This window comes from Drosophila melanogaster, chromosome 3R (genome assembly GCF_000001215.4).
Source record: "Drosophila melanogaster chromosome 3R".
NCBI lineage: Eukaryota > Metazoa > Arthropoda > Insecta > Diptera > Drosophilidae > Drosophila > Drosophila melanogaster.
Genome location: NT_033777.3, coordinates 19,607,107 through 19,632,723, shown reverse-complemented (window position 1 = coordinate 19,632,723; position 25,617 = coordinate 19,607,107). Strand labels below are relative to the sequence as shown.

At 41.3% G+C, this 25,617-nt stretch overlaps 4 protein-coding genes and 1 non-coding gene across 10 annotated transcripts; 2 read left to right on the top strand and 3 right to left on the bottom strand.

Moving 5' to 3' along the window:
* The first annotated feature begins 5 nt into the window (after positions 1 to 5).
* On the top strand, positions 6 to 16,700 carry CG6231 (uncharacterized protein). Of its 6 annotated transcripts, none has more exons than NM_169865.2 (7): positions 6 to 390; positions 13,344 to 13,639; positions 13,701 to 13,928; positions 13,991 to 14,249; positions 14,474 to 14,891; positions 14,965 to 15,471; positions 15,840 to 16,700. In NM_169865.2, exons 2-7 carry the CDS (start codon positions 13,541 to 13,543, stop codon positions 16,084 to 16,086), a joined length of 1,758 nt encoding a protein of 585 aa, NP_732436.1. In that variant the 5' UTR covers positions 6 to 390; positions 13,344 to 13,540; the 3' UTR covers positions 16,087 to 16,700. The 6 variants fall into 6 exon arrangements, with proteins under 6 accessions (NP_732436.1, NP_732437.1, NP_001262734.1 ...); NM_169866.3 differs by lacking the exon at positions 6 to 390 and adding an exon at positions 4,966 to 5,280; NM_001275805.1 differs by lacking the exon at positions 6 to 390 and adding an exon at positions 7,247 to 7,397.
* Positions 11,586 to 11,644, top strand: mir-9373 (mir-9373 stem loop). The gene has a single exon (NR_144671.1). It is a non-coding gene; the product is annotated as a mir-9373 precursor RNA (primary transcript).
* A 239-nt stretch (positions 16,701 to 16,939) lies between the features above and the next one.
* CG16727 (uncharacterized protein) lies at positions 16,940 to 19,343 on the bottom strand. The gene is made up of 5 exons (NM_142561.2): positions 19,081 to 19,343; positions 18,428 to 18,870; positions 17,952 to 18,369; positions 17,390 to 17,896; positions 16,940 to 17,322 (listed from the first exon to the last, which is right to left on the bottom strand). Exons 1-5 carry the CDS (start codon positions 19,221 to 19,223, stop codon positions 17,196 to 17,198), a joined length of 1,638 nt encoding a protein of 545 aa, NP_650818.1. The 5' UTR covers positions 19,224 to 19,343; the 3' UTR covers positions 16,940 to 17,195.
* Positions 19,344 to 20,286: 943 nt separating this feature from the next.
* CG17752 (uncharacterized protein) lies at positions 20,287 to 22,499 on the bottom strand. Its single transcript, NM_142560.2, has 6 exons — positions 22,315 to 22,499; positions 21,908 to 22,064; positions 21,580 to 21,838; positions 21,109 to 21,520; positions 20,541 to 21,047; positions 20,287 to 20,482 (listed from the first exon to the last, which is right to left on the bottom strand). The coding sequence occupies exons 1-6, from the start codon at positions 22,455 to 22,457 to the stop codon at positions 20,344 to 20,346; spliced, it is 1,617 nt and encodes a 538-aa protein (NP_650817.1). The 5' UTR covers positions 22,458 to 22,499; the 3' UTR covers positions 20,287 to 20,343.
* A 902-nt stretch (positions 22,500 to 23,401) lies between these two features.
* Positions 23,402 to 25,470, bottom strand: CG17751 (uncharacterized protein). Its single transcript, NM_142559.4, has 6 exons — positions 25,301 to 25,470; positions 25,007 to 25,142; positions 24,677 to 24,935; positions 24,208 to 24,619; positions 23,646 to 24,152; positions 23,402 to 23,583 (listed from the first exon to the last, which is right to left on the bottom strand). The coding sequence occupies exons 1-6, from the start codon at positions 25,441 to 25,443 to the stop codon at positions 23,439 to 23,441; spliced, it is 1,602 nt and encodes a 533-aa protein (NP_650816.3). The 5' UTR covers positions 25,444 to 25,470; the 3' UTR covers positions 23,402 to 23,438.
* Between the last annotated feature and the right edge of the window lie 147 nt (positions 25,471 to 25,617).

The following is a 25,617-nucleotide window of genomic DNA, read 5'->3' as shown; positions in this document are numbered from 1 at the left end:
TACGCGCACATGGCGCTACGGCGGTGTAGTGAAAACACAAACCGCACACATTTTCATTCGCTTGCCTCGTTTTCCGCAGTGCAGAGCAGCGGCTGAGCGAGCGGTGGAGTCCTTCTGCTTTCAGTTGGGCTAGGGCTACTTGGGTTCAGTTTACGTCGCGAATTGCCAGGATAAACATCACAGGACGCTGAACGCAAGACGCAGGACGAGATGCCGGGCTCGATGAAATTGGCCCCTGGCAGTGCATTCGCTTATTGCCCCAAGGCGTTGGAGCCTTTGGCGGCGTTGCCCTGGGATATCAACTCGTAAGCAGTTGTCCTCCCACGAGTGCCCACAAACGTTGTCCTGGCAACTGGCAGTTCGTAACCAGTCCTTGCGGCGCATCTCTGGGTGAGTCAATTAGTGTCCTGGCTCTCGTTTCATTTGTCTTTGTTATTTTCATAATTAAAAAGCATTCGGCGGTATCAGCTCAGGCATTTGACCTTTTGCGGTTTGCTGCATTACCCATACGCCCCGTGGTCCAACTTTTACAGTGTCGGAGAAATGAGTAAAAAACTACCTTTGCAGTGCACTTCTACTAATTATGTTTTTGTACGAAAATTACTTTATTTTAAAATGAACTTAAGCATGGTCTATTACACCTTAATTTGGACTCTAATGGTTAGCATTCAAATTAAAACACATGTTACAAACTTTATTTGTTAAAACTTAAGTTTGTAGGGTAACAATGTTGGCAATTATGTTTTCTTTGGTTCCGTGCAACTTCCCCTGCCCCTTCATTCCAAATATTGATTTTTGGTGCCGGCGCCGGCACATACTAGTATTTGAGCAACAAAGGTTGAGGCTTCAGAGTCCACCGGAGTCCAGGAACTGCAGAGCTCTTTGTGAGCTTTGCCGGAGGAAGGACTTCGCCAGGAGCTGTGTTCTTTGTGCTGACAGACAGTTAAGTCCCACTAACAGGCAACGATTTATATCAGTGCAAAGAACGCAGCGAAACTTTGCTCCTTTTACGGCAAAAGGTTCCTTGAACTTCAACAGAAACGCGAATCGCATGAAGTAGGGGAACTTTCGCCACGGGATGGCAAAAAAAAAACTTTTGCAGCTCTCATGCTAATGAGTTTGATAATTTTATTGATTTAATAATTCCGACTAAGTGAATCACTCATTGTAATCCCATTCCCCGTTGATTATTATTTCATTTCCGTTGCCGTGTAATGACATCGATCGCTTATGCTTGGCCATTTTAATTATTTACAAATACGACGGATTTGCTTAGTCGCCAGCTGACAAAGTCCCGTCTGCCAGTAATTACCCTTGAGGCATATCATGACCAATATTCCACCCAGTCACCCCAACCTGCGCCCGTTACCCATGTGCTAACATGGGCCCCCCGGTGTCACCAAGTTGGCGCTAAATAATGCACAGAGAGTGCAAAGTGTTCCTAGTTCGGTATGTTTGCTCCGCTCGGAAGACGACGACATGACATTGAATAATGATGTTGTGAGCCGGCGTTATTAATGCTTTCTCAGGCGTGAATGTGCAATTTTTGAATAACATGGGACCATCAGACTCAGCCAGACAGACAACTCACTTAAGATGAGCACACATTTTTGAGGAGGAACAGGATATCGTCCTGTTAAATCAATGAAGTGTGCGAGAAATAACGCATACGCCATGTGTAAAAGGTCAGGGATTTTCCGAGGACTTATTTCACATTAGATTAGCATTTGTTAGCATACGATTTATTTATACACCACAATGTGTTAACAATTAATAAATCATCAGTTTAAAAGTCTTATTTCACCTTTCGATTTCACTTTTCTTCGTTGAAACCGCTTTCAACTGAATATTTAGAACTAATTGCGCAAATCGCGAATACGCTGTGTATGAAAACGAACATTTCCGGTGCTAAAAGAGATTGATATAGGCGGAACGATAACATAAAATTAGCAAATTTTATTTGGATTTCCTTCAACATTGTATGTTTTCCCAACTAATAAATAGCAAAGACATCAATACGCACCGCCATAAGAAACCATAAGTAATTGTTCGGCTATCAAAATACAGAAGCCGCAAATGAAAAACAACAAGTCAATAATGAACGCAAAATTTTCTTTCAACTTTGAGCATAATGGGAGGAAATCAAAGAACAGCTGAGTCACAGAATTTTCGGCCTTTGTTGCATTTCCCAGGCTTTTCGCTCATGAAAATTCATATGCGTATATATAACTATGGCGCACGCGATTTGCGTGCTTATAAATTAAGGCAACGTCTGTCTATGTATTTTCCGCCGTCCTTGAGCAGCTCTATAAATAGAGTTGACCCCCACCGAAAGTCCCTCGAAGACATCCCATGCCGAGTTCCGAGTTTCCAGTCCTCAGTACCATTTACACGCCAGGATACCCTCAATCGCTTTTCCTCGAGTGCCGGCCAATTGATTGGCACAATTGTAAATTTGATGGTAATTTTCCCTGCTTACGCATGGACCACGCACAATACTCGCTGATGATTTACGACTCTTTGAAATTTGCACCAAGGGTCGGATTTGATTAGATTGCCGTGGAGAAAGCTGATCGGGTTTCGTTTTGGGATAAACAACCCCAACCTGCGTCATTCGACTCCTAATTAGTTTGTTTTCCCCCACACTCGCATCTGAATTAGCGATCGCATAAATCCAAGCTTATAATCAAAAAATCCAGCATGAGCATAACTAATCGCGAAATGCTGCAATAACAGTCAATATGATTATATAAAGACGGGCAGTTAATTCTATTAATCCGTTTGGTTACCTTTATTTAAAATATCAACTAAAAGCGTCAGCCAGTAAAGAAACTATACTTTTTTTTTTATAAGTAGCAATAATTCATTATTTCTACAATTTTCGGTTATTTAAAAGATATTTTTAAATGAAACACCTGTCAACAAACTTTAAGCAATCAAAACTAAACATAAACATGGTAAATATCATAGATTTGAACAGCAACAAACATTTAGCATAAAATATAAAAGGAATATTTAACGAAATTTAATTGTTATCACAGATGATTGCAGAATGCGCTCTAATTCACATATATGTATTTTATTATTTTCTAAGTGAATATTTGATGGATGATGGGTTGAGGCAAAAATAACATAATGTGTTATTTATATGCATGATTTCCAATTCACATTTCTGTATCAATTAAGACTGCTGTGACACGATATGGTTAAATTTATGCAAGTTGAACTGTCGCACTTGTTTAATAAACCCAAGTGTGTCTGCCATAATAAATGCATTTGCAGTTGCAATTAGAATAAGATGAGTCGCTTGCTGGGCAAGGTCAGCGAAATATCGAATCTGTTCTCATTATCAGCACTTTTCACAACGCAAAGAACCCATTCTACAACCCTTCTACAAAGTAGTAACAGCTGCTCAAAATGCATCCACAGTGAAAATATAGAGTACTAAGACTAATTATAATCCCACATATTTAGAATTGTCGGCAAATTGCGAGAGTCAACAAATGAGTAAGCAAATTCGATGGACGCTGCCAAGAATCGAAAATCTCACGAAAATAAAGAATTTCTGCTCAATGTGAAGGTCGCTGGGGAAGATGCATTCGTGTCACGATTAAACAAATTAGAAAATATGTTTCCTATTGAAAGGAAAATATATTGATTTCTGAGTACCTATTTCATTGCTAAGCAATTTAGTTTCTTAAATATTCATTATTATTAGTACATCAAATGTGTAGCCAGGCATATATGTATATTTTTTTTTTTTAGATATACAGATAATAAATTATTCTCAACTTTTAAGCATTGTGCTTGTTGACATTTTGAGTACTTATCAGAATTTTTTCTCTTCGGCCGAGTGGCGTTGAATGCTCGCAAACAGAAAATCGGAGGCATAATGAAGGCAAACAAAACAAAACAAAATATAATTAAATTTGGGCATTTGTAAAGGGAATGCACGACCACTGACGTCATTGGTTTGGGGCCAGACACTCGGAAAACAAACAGAAATCAAGCGCAAATCGAACCGGTTCCGTTTGGTTAAATCGAAATTCGTATAATAAATAATTGTTAACAAAGAACTGCAATAATCAGATTCATTTCTGTTGCTCGCACCGACTTTGCATGCAGTTCATGCTCTACAGATCTCTCTTTTTTTGTTTTTTATTTTTTATTTTTACGGTTAGGATGGGGTTGTTCCTAGCGGAAAACTTTTGATTTCCATTCCGATTTTATTACTATTTTTTAATTTCCTTTGTACTTACCTGTTATCAGGTTATTGCGCTGTTACGCATCGTATAGAAACGCATTTTGAGGTTGTAACAAACCATCTGCATTCGAAAGAAAGAAAAATGCGTAATTTGTTTGCCTTAAGAGGGTTGATATCTTTGAAATCCAACTGCTGGAAAGTTCCCTCACAGTTCAGCATCCCTATAAACCGAAATGCATAGGGGATGCACCCTGTAAAACCAGGAAGACAGCATTAGGCAGCTGAGAAGAAACAAACAGCGAGAACGAGAGAGAGAACGTTAATGAGCGAGAGAGCACTACAACAAAATTGAAATCTAGTTGTACCCCTTGTTCAAAAAATCAGTGGGTATGATGGTCAGCAAACTAGTTTGGAATACTCAAGTTCAAGCAAGTTTTTAATTCCCAGAACGCATTTAGATTCCTACCATTGAAGACTGAGGTTACATAGGTATTGGTTAGTATATATAAATAATATGAATAATATATGAATAAGGATGAATGACTTTTATATAAATTTCGATAGAGCTATGAACCAATACTTCAATCACGCTCTTTTGAAATAGGATGATAATGTTTGGTTTAACTCATGTATATAACATGACTATACTATCTCATTGCAACGTACCTCACCCTTGTCGTAGGGTATCTTACAGTCGAGTTAGCTCAACAATCCCCGTACTTGCTTTAGTTTTTCTTTGGCAAAGTCATGGCCGATATTTCGAGTACCTGACGAGCATTGAACAGTCGCACATCGGCGCTCGCTCAGGAACGGAACCCAGAAATCAGAAAACGCATCCGCGAAATTTTCGAAGTGCAAGTGCAAACGGTGATTGGCCGTATATCTATTGGATACTACCGATTCCATTGACTAAACACTCCATTCCGGCTGCTCCGTAAATCCTCAATCAGATCCTCAATTCAATGCTGTGAGTGGAATCGATGGGTGCCAAGTGCAGTCAGATGGCAACAATTAATTGACGGCAATTGAAGTGCAGTTGGCGATCGGGAAAGCAAAAAGCAAAGAGTTTCTCACAGGCGAGTGGAAAGTTTTGCATTCGATCTATTTATTCCCGCTCGCCATGTCGCCAAGTGGCGGCCCATATAAATAGCAATTAACAAATTTATGCAATCGACTTCGCTCAGTTGTATGATTTCAAGCGCACATAAATATGTTTATGCGCACGTGTATGAAACGGTGCCCCTTAAAAATAGACCGAGTGAATGCAAACAGTTTGGTTTTTTATTTATTTCCCATTTTCCGAGTGCCGCACCAATCCGCCGCCCATCGAACCGGTTTCAATTTAGCACTTCTGGATCGCGACCAAGACACACGTTCCGTTGGCCTTGGCCAATATAATGACTCTAGGGTGACAAACTGAAGCTTTTCTGGGAATGAAAACTTAAGTGGGCGGACGCATCTGAATGCGAAAAGTATTTTCTGTGCGGAAAGCACAGGGTCCTTTTGATGTCCTTGTTTCCACAGCTCATATTTAGAAAGATTCGTAGGAGTTGAATGCTGAAAGGGGAGTGCTACGATATGCAACCGAGGTATTTGGCTTAATCAGCACACGGAAATGGTATAAATATCAGCGGAAAGAAAAACAAAACAACAAAGCTAAGAATATAAACACACCTTATATACTATGAGCGCGAATTAAATTGACTCAACCGTGATTAAAGATACCAGACGATAAGGCAGTGCCATTTAAATATAAATATTATTCCCAAAGAGATACAACGAATTCGTTTGTGTGTCAGATACTATATTGTTTTTAAATTCCGAGCAGCAATATAAAAACTTGTTAAATGTACAAAAGAAAGAAGTGAAGAGTATAAATAATGAGCGTTCAGATAAGATCATATTTAGTATCTATTTGTATTCGAATTAGTAGAGAAAAGATTAAATTATTCTGAAACTCTTGAGATACATATTATTTTTGAGTGTCGGTACTTCCCCTAGAAGTGCACTCCACTCCACACTTCGGAGTGCCGTTAGAGTTGTTGGCGGTCAATTGCACCTGAGCTGCAACTGAAGTTTTTTGCACTGCGGCGATGGAAGAAAATGAGAACCATTATCTCGGGCCAACCAGTTGGATCTGGTATGGAGATACATATTGGCGCGATTATCTTGATTGCATTCGTGGAAGCGGTCTCCTTAGTGCAGTGGATCGCATAACTTGTTTTGATTTTCGCGTTTGTAACTGGTTTTTATTTTTAAGAAAGACCCCACCGAATGACATTTGACCGATAGATACCCAATCTAAGCCACTACCTTGCCCATTTTTTTTTCGAACGCATATAACTCAATGATTGATGCTCGAGTTCGCAGTAAACTCGATTGCCTGATACATATCCATTTAATTAACCAACGATTATGCGCATGTTTCTCTTGGCATAAATTAAAGAACAAACAAATAAATTAAAGCAAAAAGTTAAGTCACGTTTTTGACTCATTTGTATCTGCTGTCCCCATGTGTGTGCGTGTTTGTTTGCTTTGTGCGAACGATAAACAAGAATATACATATATATATATATATATAGTTTGAATTTAATTTTAAACTTTTTATGCCGGAGACATCGTTGCCAAGCTCGTTTGGTTTCGCATTTGTTTTCATTCGATTTTTTGTGCCCACATTTTTTTTGATTTCTGATTTGGGGGTCAGAGTATTTAGTTTTGCACTATTTTTTATGTGTCTGGCGTGGAGAAAGACTCGCCCAACGTGTTTCGCGATCGAAAGTCTGTTATTCAGCCCGATCGTAAAATGTTAATGCGTAGTCTGGGTGTGGATCGGTGTTCAGGGATCGGTGATCCGGGGGAACTGCGGATCTGGGCAACTGTTGTCTATAGCTATCAGCTGATTGCCATCCAACTGCCAAAGGTAGACCTTTGTGCGGCCTTTTGTGTGGACCATGCAATCCGATTCATACCGGTTCGGAAAAGCTCCCTGTCCCCAGAAACCCTCTGATCAATTTGTTTTGTCTCCGGCCCAGAGCTGCCCCCACTTGTCGATGGAATATTCCTAACATTTATGCTGGTACCGGCACCCAGCCAGCATATATTTCGTATGTGTGGATGGAGGTGCCATGACATCATTTGCATAGCCCATCTCGGGATCTCGGGTGACTTCGATCCAATTGCCCAGCATTTCTCGGTGAGTCGGCACTTTCATTCATCGATTTGTTTATGCAATAATTGATTGTTGTGTTTATGTTTGGCCAATCAAATAAATGGCTTTCTTTGTATGTTGATCGTTTTTTGTTTTTTGTTTTAGCGAACTTATTGCTTTTTTTGTGGTTGGGTCAAAGAACTGAATTGTCCAGGCTTGAAGATAGTAATACATTTTGTAATACACTGATGTATTAATGGCAAAACTATTTAAATCAAATTAATGACAGTATAAAAAATCATGTTGATAAGATAGCCATCAAGGTTTTTCCCCGACTTTGCTTCCGATTACATGCCCTGCCACCACGTTCTCAGTCTAGAATTTCATGTTTTTTCCAAGGAACGCTGTGTATCATTCGAGCTTTATCTCCAAACTATAAAAACGGGGTATATGGACTCTATACTTATATTATAGAGTGCTGAGAGGAACCGCCAATTTTGGTATTTATGGTGGGCTGGATTAACGACCCTTGGTGCTTCAAGTGGCTTTTTATTTTGGGGGTAATGGTAATTTCGTAATTTCATGAAGAAAAACTGCTGACGCCATTTGTTGAGCATACGCCGCATTGCCCCACGGCCGATTGTACGAGTCGCGAATGCGAATGCGAATGGTATGGGAATGTGTATGGGAGCTGAGCCCGTGCTCATAATTGGTTACAACTGACACAAACCAGTCCGGATCGGATGGCCAACTGAAAGAGTGACCGGAGCGCGGAGAGAGCGAGCTTTATCAGTGGGGGAGAACGCGTTCTCGATGCCAAGTCCTCTTATCACTCGGATCTCGGACCTGAGGGCTTTCCCTTACCTCTTTTTTGGATGGATGGATCGCCACGCTTTGGAACTTTCGGAAAAATGTTTCCGGCTTGTGACTATAACACGAATAATGCCCTATCTGGCCTTTAAAAGTGTAGTGTATTTAAAAATAAAGGTCGTATTACTCAGAGCTGTCTAGCTCACTAAAACTTTAATCCGATTCTGCGACGTAGTTGTGGGATATAAAGATACTCCATACAAAGAAACAGCAGATCGTTTCTTTAAATTCACTTTTATTTTTATTTCTCCCGCATTCGAGTAAATCCCATCTAACAATCTTCCCCCAATTGTTAACCCATTAAAACACTTTGTTATAGAGGCGTTTCTCACTGGCATATTTGTGTCGCCAAGCACTCTAATTGATGCCAACAGTTTTGTGTATGTATTTATATGGATATTCATGGAAATATAATTGTTGCTTGGCCGGCAAACAAAAGAAATTGTCTCATTAAGGCTTAATCAGCAGCAAACTATAGCAAACATTCGGATCAATTTATGGTTCTCAGAAGGGAAATTCGATATGTGGTGGATGGCGTTTTTAAACTAAAGTTGATGAACTTGGATGGGTACACAGTAAAAAAAATTGGAAGAGTAATTCAAAGATAGCTTGAAAATATTTTCTTTATTCATTACTATTAAGACTAAATCTAAACGACACAAGAGAGAGAGAGAGAGAGAGAGGGAAATAGCACGGCTGAAAGAGATGTGCGGAATTTTTTTTCTCAGTGCACAAAAATCTATTCCACTTTATTGTGGCTTAAATAGCTCAATAAATAAGTCGGTACCCAAATTTCTCTCCGTGTGAAATGGGGAAATACGAGTGAAAGGGATAAAGTGCATTCTTTATTTGAAAAAAGGCAGAGCGAGAGAGCAATTGCGTGGTAGAAAGAGAGGGCAGAAGCAAGAACACTGCACTCGTTTTCAGTTGCAGCTTACAGTTGGCAGCGAAACTTTGCTGGCACGCGAAAGCATTTATAACCGACAACATGCTGTGAACTTGAAGTCAAAGCGAATCCAATTGTCACGCGAGCAGCAGCAAAAGATCGCGAGCGGGAGCCCAACAGCTGATCGCTGAGTGTGGGTGAGAGTGAGAGGGAAAGTCGCTCAGGATCCGCGGACGAACACGGGAAAAAATCGCTGCGTCGCGTAAAATGCTTTATATTGTAATCAAAACTGCCTAATTAGTAAGTTCAATCTCTGCGGGCTATTATTATAAAATCAATTTTCGAAACATTTCGCAAGTGTGTGTGAACTAAATCAGACTCAACAATAGTTTATGGTATCAGGGAATTTTCGGTTTTGCGTGCTAAAATAAAATCTCCAAGGAAAAACCACAAAACTTGAACGGCTCAAGGATCCAACTGAAGGAAATGAACAGTGAAAACTAAAAATATACAGTTTTTATTAAAGCATATAAATGCTATTAAAATTTTACTTCACAAATAAAATCCTCGTGCATGCTATGCATTTAATAATCAAAAGCGCATTTTAAGCAATTTTAATATGTGCTGCAAATTGTATAAGAGAAAGCTACCAGAATATACAATATTTTTTTCTTAAACAAGCCAAAAGCCAGACAGCAAAAACTTCTTTGTTTGCTTATTTATAAGTAGAGTCGAAAAACCTTTAAGCGCAAATAGACTTTCAGTTAAATTCAAAGGCTAACACCTTTGCATAAGCATAATCTAGGTGTTGTTAATATTAGCCCAACAAATTAATACAGTCCCAAAAATGGTGTTCGTAATTCTCGCCGCTGATTTGTTAACGCCTCTTGATTTAATAATCGCTTTTTTCGCCTTTTTATTGTTTGTTTTTCAAGTAGGTGCTAAAGTTAGCCAAAAAGTGTAAGAGGATCTGTCGAGCAGCATATAAATGCAGCTTAGTCACTCAATTCAGTGAAAATTACCCGCTAGATGGTCGGGTAACAGGGCGTATGCGCGATGAGTAATGCTATTTATTCGGTTGCTTTGAAAAGGGCCAATGGAGCCCTGTACTTTCTTTGTTTCTTTGTCAGACAGTCAGTCAGACAAAGGAAATTGCAATGAAAATGCACATATTTGCAAGAACCGTGCACATTTTACGGTTCTCTTGAAAGATCATCCATCTGGCAAGTACAGTTGGCCAAGATCAAAAAGCGCCAGCCAGCACGTGTTTCCCCTTTTTTTTTTTGTCGGGGGAAAGTGCGATACGATCGAACCCGCATTTTTTGTTTTGGCATTGGGCTTTTATTTTGGCTACGCACCTCGATTTAACGGCACCCAACTCGTTAGCACATGGAAGTCGGCTACTTGAGTGTACAACCTCTGAAATTGGGCATTATCTAATCGGCGGTTTGTGGGCCGTATGCCTTGTACTCGCCTTACCTACTTGATTGGGTTTTAATTGCATTAGAGCATTAGCCATGAGCTTTGATTTTTGATTAGTGTTGCCAACAAATTGATATTTATTTATGGCTCACTGCTCATTCACCTTTAGCTACCAATAAGCCTCAAGTGTGTAATAAATTGTCGTCTACTAATTGCCGAAGAATTTTGATTAATCACATTACGATCTTCGCCAAGTCTGGCTGTATTGCTCTAAATGGTTTAAGTTAAACTCAATTCAAGTTGGCTTTCATTTCATTTCTTGCCAGTTTATTCTTGGACCTCGAATTTAAATGTTAATCTTTGATAAAATATTAATCCTACGTGTGCCCTCGTAAAAGTTTAAAAATGGCAAGAGACCCGAATCTTTGTGGTTATGACTCTTTTTTAAACCTGAAAATAAACAAGTCTCAAAATAACGAATGTATGCAAGATATAGTGCAAAGAAAGCGGCCCCAAAAGATCGTATAATCAAAACATGTTGTAACATCACTGCCAATGCTACGATTTTAATTACTAATTAGCAAAATAATCGTAATGGAGTGAATCAGCCGAGAATTTCCCCTTCACCTCTCTGAAATGGACAAACGCAAAAGATGAACGCGACACAACCATTTATTTATAGGGCAAGTTAATCAAAGTCAAAAATTATACCGAGGGGGAGTTTGTTTTTAGAATTAGCAAGGCAATCCGATCACAAGGGTGGAGTATGGGTATGTAAATCAAATGAAATCGTATCGAATCCAATCAAGTATACGCCGTGTGGTCGCTCGTAAAAGCGCTCAAAAAATATAAAATCACAAAACTCGAGCTTGGCGAGCTGGACGAGCTGGGCTATGTGTTTGTTTTTCACAGGTTTTGGATTTAATTATGACCTGTTTTCTGGTCCGCCTGTTGAGTTGAGTTCGATTTCCCGCCGCCGCTGCCGTTGCCGTTGCTGCGCGAACAGAACAGCTGTTTGCCGTTTTTAATAAACAATCGTCGGCGTTTGGCAGCTCAGTTTGTGAGGAGCGTTCGGCGGATACACATCGCACCCATCGCTCTTGGCCAGCTCGTCCCAACGGGCCTAAACGGTTCCGACAAGCGCACTAGCCAAGTCATCAGAAAGGAAAAGCACTCAACGTATTATAACCAAATTTCATTCAAATCAAGTTGAGCGTGCGCGTTTGTTTTCGTGATTATCCAAACAGATAAATATTTGACTTCTCCTCTGAAAAAAACAAAAACGGGCTGCAAAAACATTTTCGTTTTTTATTGGCCGCGTGTTCGTTTCTGTGACAAAGCCATTGAACTTTGAAATATAGAAAAGTATTTGGAAAGACATCAACAATAACATACTTATATCCCTACACAAATTGTTCTCGGGAAATTTTGTTTGCCGTGCGTCGCAGAAAACATCTTATTTCTACGCTGCAGAAATTGCTCAATTTATTCTTTTGTTTCGTCTTATCTGTTTTGCTGTGTGTTTCGTAAACAAAACTGTTGCCAGAGTTTTCACTTTCCACATATATAATAACTACAGGTAAATAGCATCAGAAAAAACAATTCTAAAAGTGATTTATATATACGTTTACTTGAGTTTTTAAGCCACAACTTCAGAGTGTATAAAAAATATTTTGGTTCGGCCTTCACTAGTTTCGACACTCGATAGATCTTGTGAATAATGTGTAATTAGAAGGAACCTTGAATCCGATTTACAAAACGCACAAAAAGTGGTTCTTAGAGTGAAAAACCAAGGGAAAACCAGTTGCACTAACCCCAAATACATGTACGAAACGATCCACAAATTATTTATTTATTTCGCCAAGATGTAAATCACCAGTGCCGGATCCCCAAGCACGCTGTTGTCGAGTGTCCAACTCCAAGAGCAAAATCTATTCGGAGAAATCCAGTCGGGCAGTACGAGGTCTATATCGTCATCTGCACGTGCTCGTGCCACATTGAAAGTCGATTCTCGTACTTGACAACAGTCTCTGGGCGGAGTTATGGCCCTCGCATTAGTCAGGCCTCCAACTAGCACTTTTTTCGGGGTTTTATCTAAATGAACGCCTATATAAATATTTTGCCAGCGATAAGTCCCCATGTAACTAGCCTGTGGAATCCGCTCTGGTGACCTTAATTTCGGTACGTCCAACACGCCGAACGATGTTTGGCCAAAGTCTGATCGCAGTTATCTTTGCTCTGCGAAGTGCTCAACGGTAGTCAATTGCTTATCTCGCCTGGCAGCGAATCATGTTCAATATGGTTAGCATCGAGTGGAAATGTTGTTTTCATGATCGATTTTCTCGCCTAACTACGCCCAACGTGCTAAGTGAATCCATTTATTTGTCTATTACGATTATTTAAAAACAATTAGAGGGAAAAGTAAACGGGATTTGATGACAGAACGTGGCTAGACAATAATAAAATTAGAGCCCTAAAATCTCGTCGGTCCCCGAAGTTGATAAAAAAAAAAAACGGGGGTTACTTAAACAAGATTGTTGCTCATATTACGAAATTCCCCCCGACTTTGTTACAAAAAGTAATTTGTAGCATCATTGCTAAATATATTTATATTAGTTGTGACAAAAGTCTACTAAAATACTTTGAAATTTTAACAATGAAATTGCTTCCCTGTGCTTGTGAAAATATTTATTTAATTTATTTGCTTTCTGTTCACTGTGATATATGGTCCAAAAAGATAATCTTATCCAAATGTATTCTTAGAGAAGTTCATTGACTCAAATTAACGATCCAAACACACTTTCTTATTTCAGACCAAGCCAAAGGAACAAATGTGACAACTAACAATAAATTGTGATACATCGCATGTGAACTCCGCTGGAAACTGGGCTTGCCTCCTCCTTTCCCAAACAAATCAGCGTTCATAGAACCAAGTCACAACCATATATAGTACAAAAACAATACCCACACAGAAACCCAGCTCACTAAGCTCCAATTACACTCATACAACATGGACTTCGATCAGATCCTGGCCAAATGTGGCGACTTTAATCGCTACCAGTTCATGATACTCGCCCTCTTCGGGTTCATTAATATCATCGTATCGATGGTGAGTTCTTGATTTCCATTCTATTGCCTCAGCAAACTTACTGATTTTCTTGGAATTTCAGCATTACTTTACGCAGACTGTCATTAGTTTTGTGCCAGATCACTGGTGCTATCATGATAAGCTTGTGAATATGACATATAAGGAGATCGGTGAGATCTACGCTCAGTTCGAGAATCCCTCGTGCACCCGACTGGATGACATCAATGGCCACAATGTCACCGTTAGCAGCAAAGCCTGCGAGAAATGGATCTACAACTATGATTTCGGCTATAGAAGCATGAACACAGAGGTATGTCTGGTTTACTGAACAATAAAGCTGGATATAAAATCTAACGATCATATCGTATTTAGCTTAACTGGGTCTGCGACTCGGCGTACAAGGCACGTATTGGCCAGTCTCTGTTCTTTATTGGCTCCGTGGTGGGCACACTTTTCTACGGTCTGCTTTCCGATAAGATTGGCCGTGTTCCCGCCCTCATCTTGTCCAACTTCTGCGGCTTTGCCGGCGACTTCTCTACCATTTTCACCAAGAGCGTGGCCACTTTCACCCTCTGCCGTTTTATTTCCGGCCTGGCAGCGGACACAAACTTCTACCTGATGTACATTATAGGTAAGCAAAATAGGAAATATGAAATGGTTCAATTCATTAGGCAAATAGACTATTTTTATTTATTAGTGAATGCTGGTTCCTTTGTCATATTTGCCCTTAAAGTTAGAATGTCCAGCGAGTATTTGAATGATAATATTTGTTATTATTATTTGTAAAACGTGTTAAAAGATTGAACATGCAAGCCTTTGACTGATCTTCCGATTGATTTACTTTCTCCCGAATAGTTCTCGAATATATTCGACCCAGCATGAGAACCCTGGGTCTCAACATGGCCGTGGGTCTGTTCTACTGCCTGGGCCTGGTTTTCACTCCTTGGCTGGCAGTTCTGGTGGGTCACTGGCAGATCTACCTGGCCTGCACGTCGCTGCCCATTCTGCTGGTGGTGCTGTACTACTTTGTGGTGCAGGAGAGTGCCCAGTGGCTGGTCACCAGGAATGACATCGACGGGGCCATCGTAAGGCTGAAGCGGGTGGCCAAGTTCAATGGTTGCCGGGTGAGCCAGGCGGACTTCGACGAGTTCCGGCGCCATTGCCAAATGACTCACGAAATGCTGGGTGGCGATGACAAGAAGCAGGCCACTCTGCTGGACATGTTCAGAACGCCACGCATGCGCAAGAACACACTCATTCTGTTTTTCAAGAGGTGAGTTGTAGTTAGTACTTCTTGTCAAAGATGTTAATTACTTATATTACTCTGCTATTTCTCTCATCCACAGCATGGTGATCACTCTGTGCTACGATGCCGTCTCTCGCAACGTGGAGGGCATGGGCATTTCCCCCTTCATCATGTTCTCGCTGAGTGCCTTGGCAGTGCTGCCCTCGAGTGTCCTGCTGGTCCTGCTGCAGGATCGCATTGGTCGCAAAGGCATGGCCTCGGGTTCCTTGCTGGTGGGCGGACTCTTCACCGCCGCCGCCGGCATTGCGATCGCGTACCAGCAGCACAACCACAATGCCATTCTGCTGGCCTGCCTGACCATCGCCGCCCGTTTCGGAGTGGCCATCTCGTATGAGAGCGGATCTCAGTACGCCACCGAGCTGATCCCCACCTGCGTGAGGGGTCAGGGCGTGGCGGCAGTCCACGTGGCCGGATTCGCGGCCTCCTTCCTGGCGCCCTACATCCTCTGGCTGGGCACCTTCTTTAAGGCGGCGCCCTCGATCATCCTGGGTGTCCTCTTCTTTGCAGGCTCCTTTGTCTGCCTGCTGCTGCCAGAGACGCTAAACAGGTTAGTAATTACGCAGATTTGATTAATAAACGAAATGCATCACCTCAAGTGAATGTTAATCAGGTCTTCAAAATTGATAAGTGATTGATGAATCCATAACTCTGCTTTCCAACAGTTATCATTCATCAAGATTCCATGAGTCTTCATTCTAATGAGCACATCTAGTCGATGAATGGCTTTCATACAAAGAATTATAAGTAGTAATGCCTTAGATCAAGTTTGATAGTAATAAAGATAATTGCCATTTGGTAATCAGTTTTTGAAAGAGAATCATGCAATCGGTATAATTTGAATCGGAATTGATTAAATAATTATTATAATTGGTTGATGATGTGCATATCTTACTAACTCTTCCTGTTTCCTTGCAGGAGCCTGCCCACGACCATCGAGGAGGGCGAGGTGTTCGGAAAGGGCGAGCGAATGTTCGACTTCCCGTGCTTGCACAACAAGCACGACGACGAGGAGTCCGAATCCGAGCTGGAGAAGTACAAGCGGAAGCACTCCCTGATCGACGCCAAGCAGATGCAGATGGAGTCCTGCTCGAATGGGAAACGCAAGCAGTCCTTGATCGACGCCGATCACGAGGAACAGGCCCTGAAGGACGCCAATCACTGAGGGGCGCCACCCCGTCCTAGTAGTTCGTAGTTTAGCTAACCAATTTCGCCTAGATCCTAAGAGCCCAGACCGTAGGGATCCTGGCTGGGATCCAGACAAACTCGATTCGACGGCCAGTTGGTTGCCTGCAACATTTGTGCTCAGTATGCAGAAGCCTTTTCTTATATACTTATGTATAGAGTGTACCCTTATAATTTTATATATACGTATATATATATATACCTACTCTAGTTGGTAGTCACCTTAGGGCTTAGATGTACATTTAACTCGATCGAAAATTGCTGTTTTTCCAAAATGCTGATTGTGTATAAAAATGGAATCGTATAGTTAACACTTAAGCGGCACAAAATCACTTAACTACAACCAATTGAATACTTATCTTAAGAGTTTTTCATACCTTCATGTACATAAATGCGATACTGCTTAGGCCAGTATCTGAATGTTCTATTTTGGAGTTTGATCTTTAAGCAAATGAGAGCCATTAAGCAAACTGATAATAATTATTTAAAGTTAGAGAACCACTTATAAAATATACAAAGGAAAATCAATTAATGCCGACTTTTTAAGCTCTTTTCTGGCGTCTTTAATTTCGGAAATATACTCATGTTTGCTTCATTTATCCAATTATATAACGACATTTTGCGCTTAATGGAAGAATCGATAATGGGGACTAAAATATTAGCGCTTTTAAGGCACAATATTTTGGGAATTGAACAAAAAATCTTTAATGAAATGTTTCAAGATTTCCCTTGAGATTGTCGACATAACATCTGGATATATATTTATATACAATATTTTAATGTTTGTCAGGGCTGACTTGTGATAATGATTTTGAGTAAGAAACCAAGCAATTCCGTTCATTATATATTTATATATTTATTGTGAAAAAAGGAGTGCGTCATATATTTATACCAGTTCTGTTTTGGATATATGTATAGGGTTAGATAAGTGTATTCTATTCAACGGTTTTGGTTTAATTACTATGCATCCTTCACATGAGTAATAACTATCAGACCATTCGGTTACGGGGGTCAGCATATCGCTGACCCCATCATCAGGTTAAGTGGCTAGCAGGTTAAACAGTAGTCAGCTATCAGGTGCATCGTTCTCTAGGGTTCAGACTTTCGGTCCTCATGCTCGGTCAGACTTTCGCGGCGTTTGTGTAAGCATGGGAAGTACAGGCAGCTCTCGTTCATTGCAAAGCGCTCACCATCGGCCAGGGTTTCGGGTAGTTTTCTTAATTTGATAAAAGATATATGTCTATGATACTTAACGCCAGCTTTAAATAACATTATGCACTTACTTGTGAAGCGTTTCGGGAAGGGTCAGGCAGAGTAGAGCACCTAGGAACATTAGAACGCTGATGAAGATCGAGGGCAGGGGCTTGTAGTATTGTGCCAGGTAGATCACATAGAAGGCCAGTGAGCTGGAGGCCAATCCAACCACATGGATGTTGGACACCGCCTGTCCGCGCACACTGGTCGGAATGATTTCCGCTGCGTACTGGATCTCTGCATCGTAGGAAACCGTTGTGCCAAAGCGACCCAGACCCACCATTAGGGCCAGCAGGACAGCATTCTCACTGGGATCCAGTACTGCGATCAGGAATCCGGTGACAGCGGTTATAATAGCTCCCACCAGCAGTGCTCCACATGCCATGCCCTTCCGCCCAATCTTGTTCTGCAGCAGTAAGATGGTGAAACCAGCTGGTAGGTAAACACTGGAGGTTAGCGAAAAGAGCTTAAAGGGCGAAGAGCCCAGCCCTTCCATGTTCCTGTTGATCACGTCGTAGGATAGCGTGATGATGACCCTAAAAAGAGGACGTCTTAAATTTGTGTCTCATAAAAACAAAACAGTAGACCTACGATTTAACCAGCAATGTGGTGGTGAAGCGACGCAATCTGGGAGTCTTGAACATTCCTAGGAATGTATCCATTTGCTTGTTCAACTTGCTCTCCTCGTTCATTTTCTCGCGATAATGCTTTACGAACTCATCAAACACAGAATCCTCAACTTGGCGGCCATTAAACTTGGCCACTTTCTTCAGACATGCCACCGCCTCATCGTACTTCTTCTTGGTCAGCAGCCACTGAGCACTTTCGCAGATCAGGAGGGGGTAAATTAGAACTCCTAGGGCTGGAAGAGATGCCAACCAGAGGTAGCGACGCCAGTTGCCAATCCACATGGCGATCCAGGGCGAGGTCATCAGTCCAAAGCAGTAGAATACAGCCAGGATGATGTTCAGACCAAAGGTACGACGCTTGGGACTCAGGTACTCGAAGACTATTGGAAAATTAAATCAGTTAGTTTGCAAACAATAGCGAAGAATATCATATATTACCCAAGATGTACATAAGGTAGTACATGGTATCCGTGGACAGTCCTGACACAAATCTCGAGAAGGCGAACCAGGGTAGCGTGTGCACAAACGAGGTAATAAAGTCACCAGTTGCACCGGATAGAGCCGCCATCAGCATGGCCGGCAATCTTCCAATGTGGTCAGAAAGAAATCCAAAGGAAATGGTGCCCACCACCGAGCCCAGGAAGAAGAAGGATTGACCCACCGCCGGCTGATGGGATTTGTCGCAGACCCATTTCAGTTCAGTGGTTAGACTCTCGTAGCCGTTCTCCCGCTCGAAGATCCAGTCTTGACAGGACTCTTCGGAGGCCACTCCAGTTCCATTGATCACCTCGGAGAGAAGAGTGCAGGAGGGGTGCGAAACGTTGGAGTAAATGGATCGCAGCTCCGCGGCACCCAAGCCCATTAGGTCATCGTGGGAACACCTAGAAATTGGCAGTAAAGGAATTCAAGTATTAATTATCCGAATACAATTTATTTGAAAATATAGTTTTTGGTGACAATACTTTTAAATTAATTATTGAAAGCTGATTATAGACACATTCTAACCAATTGAAATGTATTCAGAATCGGAAACTATTATTATAGAATTGTGTGAATTTTTAATTTAACTGCTCTTTATTACAATAACTTACCAATGCTCGGGTGTAAAAGTAATAAGGGTCTGTGAGAAATAGTGCAACGAACTAAGAATGTTCGTGTAGCCGTAGAGAATTAGAATGACAAACTGAAATCTTCCGAAGTTTCCGCACTTCTCAAGCACGCGGTCGAAATCCATGGTGATCTCGAACAACTCGTACTTGTACTAATCGTTCTAATAGTATCTAACTGACTTTAGTTTGTTTATGTGGACACCGCGTTGAATCTTCTCAGCAACGAGTCAACTACATTCTGCCTGTACGAGCAGTATTTTGACACCTACTAGGATCGGCAGCTGCCTTATATAGTATAAAGATATAGGCGTTGTCGCTGATTAGGATGGGTAATTAGTAACACCGAGATTGGGCTAGGCAATCTCTCGCTTTTTGGGGTGTGTGCCGATGATAAGATGCAGATGCTGAGGCCAGAGTAAACAGTCTACGGAACAGGTGAACGAACAACCCTATACAGAAGTTATTTGTTTACCTAGCATACAATTGATGTTTATAATGATTAAATGTGGATCAGCATAAACTGTATCAACATGCTCTTCAGTCAAACTTAGCGATACATGACCTTGATTTCTGGTTTCTTTGTAAATAGGGCTTTTCTGAAATGCGTTTTCCTATCCTTATCAGGCATTTAACTTGGTCAAGTGACGGACTTTCTCGAAAAATTTGGCTTCTTTCCGTTTGTTTACTTTGTCTTAGATTTATGACGGATTAACCACTGTCGTGCTGTAAGTCACGCCTGAAATGGAGTCTTTTTTAATGGGGGGGGGATTTGCCGGATATACGGATTCGTTGTTTGTGGCTGGACACTTTAATGGGTTCTCGTTTAGATATATAGATTATATATAGTATAGATTACAGGTCTACTTCTCGCAGGCGCCAAACAAAAGCCTCTCCAGAATTCCATTATCTCGCCGGCTAGTAAAAGTTCCGGAACCATTGGCGTGATCTATATAAATCAAGTCGTAGACAAAAGCTAATTAAGTTTAAACGAACCGAATGGGAGAGTAACTGGGCACTACGAAGCTTAATAAATGTCTGAGCCTGGGATTAATATATCTGAGTTCTAGAGATGCGGTCAGTATATGATGAAATCAGATACTTTTTGTATTATCAGGGGCCAATAAAACATGGGATTATTGTCTTAGTAACCATCCACACAACTTAAGATACTAGTAAACATGTTTTGTTATTACTCTGTACTCTTTGGCATTAGCATTTATTATATTCTTAATACATTTACTATAACTACTTTGTAATTTCGTTGGCTGACTCCAACTGAGATTCGGATTTATTCGACTGCCGTTTGCGTGAAAAGCAAGGGAAAAAGTACCATTTCTCGCCCTTGGCGAATATTTCGCCCTCCTCTAGAGTTTGTGGTAGTTGCCTGCAGGATAAAATAGTTATTATATATGAATATATGGAATAAGTTATCGAAAACCCACTTGTGCAAAGTTTCTGGAAGAGTTAGGCACAAACAAGCGCCTATAATGAGGAGGAAGCTGATCAACAGTGAGGGCAATGGCTTGTAGAATGTTCCCAAGTAGATGATGTAGGAGCTGAAGAAAGCGAAGGCATTGCCCACCACATGGATGTTGGCCACTCCTCGTCCTCGAACACTGGTAGGTATAATCTCCGCCGCGTACTGAGCCTCCGCATCGTAGGCAACAACCGCTCCGAATCTTGCCAAGCACACCATGAATCCCAGGAGTACAGAGTAGTTTGCTGGATCTAGAGTGCCCACCAGGTAGCCGGTGGTCGCCGTGATGAAGGCACCAACAAGAAGAGAGGCGCAGGCCATGCCTTTTCGCCCGATTTTGTTCTGGAACAGGATAATGGATAGACCACCAGGAAGGACGACGAATCCTGAGTAGGAGAAGAGCTTGAATGGTGATATGCCCACGCCTTCAACATTGCGACTCAGGATGTCGAATGCAATTGTAATGATCATCCTGAAATAATATAACTGAAGTTCTAACATTTTCAAAATATCTCAGTATCATTGCAACTCACGATTTGATCAATAGAATAATTGTGAACTTTCTCAGTCTTGGAGTCCTCAACATACCCATAAAGGTATCTGAGGATTTCTTTTGGGCACTGTTCAACTTCTCTCGATAATGCTTGATGAACTCATCGAAAACAGAGTCTTCTACTTGGCGTCCATTGAATTTGGCGACACTTTTGAGGTTGTTAACTGCCTTGTCGAATTTTCCTTTCGTTAGTAGCCACTCGACGCTTTCGTGAAGGAACAGCGGAAAAATTAACATTCCTAGAGCTGGAAGGGAGGCCGCCCAGAGGTAACTACGCCAATTGCCCAGCCAAATTGCTATCCAGGGCGAGATCATTAGTCCAATTGAGTAGAAAACACCCAAGATGATATTCAGACCAAAGGTGCGGTGTTGTGGGCTCAAGTACTCGAAAACTGCAATAATATGGGTTTGAATGTAGAGTATAAAACATAAATATTTTATATAAACTCACCCAAAATGTACATTAGGACATATTGTGTGTCCATGGAGAGACCAGATATAAAACGGGTGAACGAGAACATAGGCAGACTGCCCACGAAGGAGGTGAAGAAATCTCCAGAGGCTCCTGTCAAGGTCGATAGAACGCAGGCAGGGAGACGACCTATGCGATCGGCCAAGTATCCGAAGAATATACTTCCCAGCGCGGATCCAATAAAGAAGAAGGACTGACCCACCGCCAGTTTGTAGGCATCATCGCAGACCCACTCCAGCTGTGTTCAATATTTCGGACGAGAGTGTTGATTATAAAATGGGTTTTCTACTTTTGGGCTGAAACATACCTCTGTGGTGATACTCTCGTAGTTGCTTTCCTTATCGAAGTCCCAGGAGGAGCACTTGTTATCCCGAAAAGAGGTCATGTCGACATCATACTGAATGACACTGCAGGACAACAGTTCAGTGAAATTCTGTGAAAATTCTTCCACTGGCGCAGAACATCTGAAATATTAAGATTGAAAATATTTAAGGTGAGCATATTTCTTTTATTGTGAAATTAGATGTGGTCCCGATTTGGATTGTATATAATTTCTTTAGGTTAATATTGGATTTGAATAACTGATTCGAAAAAGTACATTTAAAATATCTATTACCACGATTGACAACTTTGAAATATTTTTTAGGAATTAACTTTTACAATAAAATTTCGTAAAGTTTTATATTGTGCAAAGTGGTCTTTTAAAATTCTCACCTGTGCGAGGGCGTGAAACTGATCAGAGTCTGCGAAAAGTAGTGCAGCGAGGACACTATATTAGTGTATCCATAGAGTCCAAGGAGCAGGATTTGGTAGGGGCCGAAGTTTCCGCACTTCTCCAGGACACGCTGAAGATCCATTTCGGCACAAGAAACCGCTCTGATCGCAGACCACCGACTGATGCCAGCGAAGGGGGCGAGCAGCTGGTATATACACCATTCTGGCCCCTGGATATATGGCTAATACTCTGCAAACACATAATATCTGCTGCTAGTTTATCTCACACCGGGGCATGAGGAAGGAATAGAGCTTGCGAACCATTTCCGACGTCTGGCGTCTGTTTGGCGTGTGGAGAGATTCTTTCTAGACCCATGGGCCGATTAGTAATGTGACGGCCGCACAACATAAGTTTGGGCTTACTTATCTCCATGGGTGTTTTGAGGTCCAGTAAAATAGAGCTGTCTGGCAAATAGAAACAGGGTAATCTGCGCAAACAAAGTCTCGTTAGTATCATAAAACTTTTCTGTTGAAAAGCTCACACATAATTAGGAAACATCAATTTAAATAACTAAAAGATCCGACTTACTACACTCCGACTTCTTCTTTCCATATTCATAAACTAACTGCTGAACTCGAGCGGACTTAAGACAACAGAGTAACATTAAACAGGGTGCTAGACACTCATAATAAATATTTTGTACTGAGTATTTAAGCTAAAACGTGTGGTCTGACTTGTTTTTATAGCAACGCTATGAATTCGTAAAATTTAAGTAAATCCACCAAACATATTCTATACAACTTGATTTATTTAGAATTTTATTGGCTTTTTGTTGTAATATTTCCGGAACTACGAAAAGTCTGGCAGAAGCTAATTAAGTGTAGACAGGCCAGATAAAAATGCATTATGAGAAATAAATGTCTGGGCCTGGGATAACAAAGACCTCAGTTGTAGAAATGAAACCAGAATATGGTGAAATTGGTAGCGTTTATGAATGTCCGAAACCATATAATTAGTAATTCTTGTCCAAACAGAATTTGTCTAGAACTGTCCATATAACTAAGAGCCCAGTAAACATGTTTTGATGCGATTTGTAATCTGTATTTGTATTTTGAATAAAAACTTATAACTTATTTGTAATTCCGTCGGATGACTCCAATTGAGTCGCAGACTTCTGAGTTTTTGGTCTGCGTGAAAAGCAGGGAAAGAAGTACCATTTCTCGCCCTTCGCAAACATTTCGCCCTCCTCGAGATTCTGCGGAAGATTTCTGCCAACAAAATATTATAAATATCTTAGTAATTTAATGTATTCGGAATGTAGAAGACTTACTTGTGCAAAGTCTCGGGCAGAGCCAGGCACAAACAAGCGCCGATAAGCAGAATGAAACTGATCATAAGAGATGGCAATGGCTTGTAGAAAGTTCCCAAGTAGATGATGTAGGAGCTGAAGAACGCGAAGGCATTGCCCACCACATGGATGTTGGCCACTCCTCGTCCTTTCACACTCGTTGGAATAATTTCAGCTGCATACTGGGCCTCAGCATCGTAGGCCACCACTGCTCCATATCTTCCCAGACTGACCATGAAGCCCAAAAGAACAGAGTAGTCTGATGGATCCAAAGTGGCTACCAAGTAGCCAGTAGCCGCCGTGATTATGGCACCCACGAACAGGGAGGCGCATGCCATGCCCTTCCGCCCGATTTTGTTCTGAAATAGGATAATGGTGAGGCCGGCAGGCAGGTAACAGAATCCAGAGTAGGAGAAGAGCTTGAATGGCGATATGCCCACGCCTTCAACATTGCGACTCAGGATGTCGAATGCAATTGTAATGATCATTCTGAAATAATATAAAAGATGGTTTAACATATTGAACATATCTCATTTTAACTCACGATTTGATCAATAGAATAATGGTGAACTTTCTCAGTCTTGGAGTCCTTAACATACCCATAAAGGTATCCGAAGATTTATTCTGTGAGTTGTTTAGCTTTTCGCGGTAGTGCTTAATAAACTCATCGAAAACAGAGTCATCAACTTGTCGCCCATTAAACTTGGCGACACCTCGAAGACTTTTTTCTGCCTTTTCGAATTTTCCCTTTGTCAGCAGCCACTCGGCGCTTTCGTGGAGAAACACTGGAAATAGTAGCATTCCCAACGCTGGAAGTGATGCAGCCCAGAGGTAATTCCGCCAGTTAGTCACCCAAATAGCTATCCACGGAGATATCATTAGCCCAACGCAATAGAATACGCCGAGGATGATGTTTAGCCCGAAGGTGCGGTGTTGTGGACTCAAGTACTCGAAAACTGTAAAAAGGGTTGAGTTTTTCTAAACTATTAATGAAAATTGTTGAATGTACATACCCAAAATGTACATTAGGACATACTGGGTGTCCATAAACAGACCGGATATAAATCGGGTGAACGAGAACCAGGGCAAACTTCCCACGAAGGAGGTAAAGAAATCTCCAGAGGCTCCTGTCAAGGTCGATAGAACGCAGGCAGGGAGTCGACCTATGCGATCGGCCAAGTATCCGAAGAATATACTTCCCAGCGCGGATCCAATGAAGAAGAAGGACTGACCCACCGCCAGTTTGTAGGCATCGTCGCACACCCACTCCAGCTGTGTTCAATATTTCGGACCGGGTGTGTTTGATTAAAAAATCAGTTTTATACTTTTGGGCTGAAACATACCTCTGTGGTGATACTCTCGTAGTTGCTTTCTCTTTCAAAATCCCAGGAGGTACACTTGAATTCTTTATCGAACTGCATGACACTGCAGGACAGCAGGGAAGTGGAATTTGGTTGATAATCTTCTGGCCGAGAACATCTAAAACGAAAGGAAACTTTGTAATATACATTTCGTGAATGGAACGTTATTTAAATAAAAGTGGCATGATCTATTTAAATTGAAGATTTTCAAAGTGTAAAGCCCGCCATCGCGTTAATAAATTTCATAATTTTTTTTTATCACAAATATGCCGCTACCTGTGCGATGGCGTGAAACTAATGATGGTCTGCGAAAAGTAGTGCAGGGAGGACACAATGTTGGTGTATCCAAAGAGTCCCAGAAGGAGGATTTGATAAGGGCCAAAGTTGCCGCATTTCTCTAGGACACTTTGGAGATCCATTTCGGCACACAAAACTGCTGCTATCGCGAATCATCAACTGATGTCGACAATGTAGAACGAGCAGGTGGTATATAGCCGATTCTGAGTGCAGGCTATAATGCGGTAATACAGTGCAAACATGGGGAATCTGTTGCTATTAGTTTATCTCCCTTGGGGCATTAGGAAAAGAAAGAA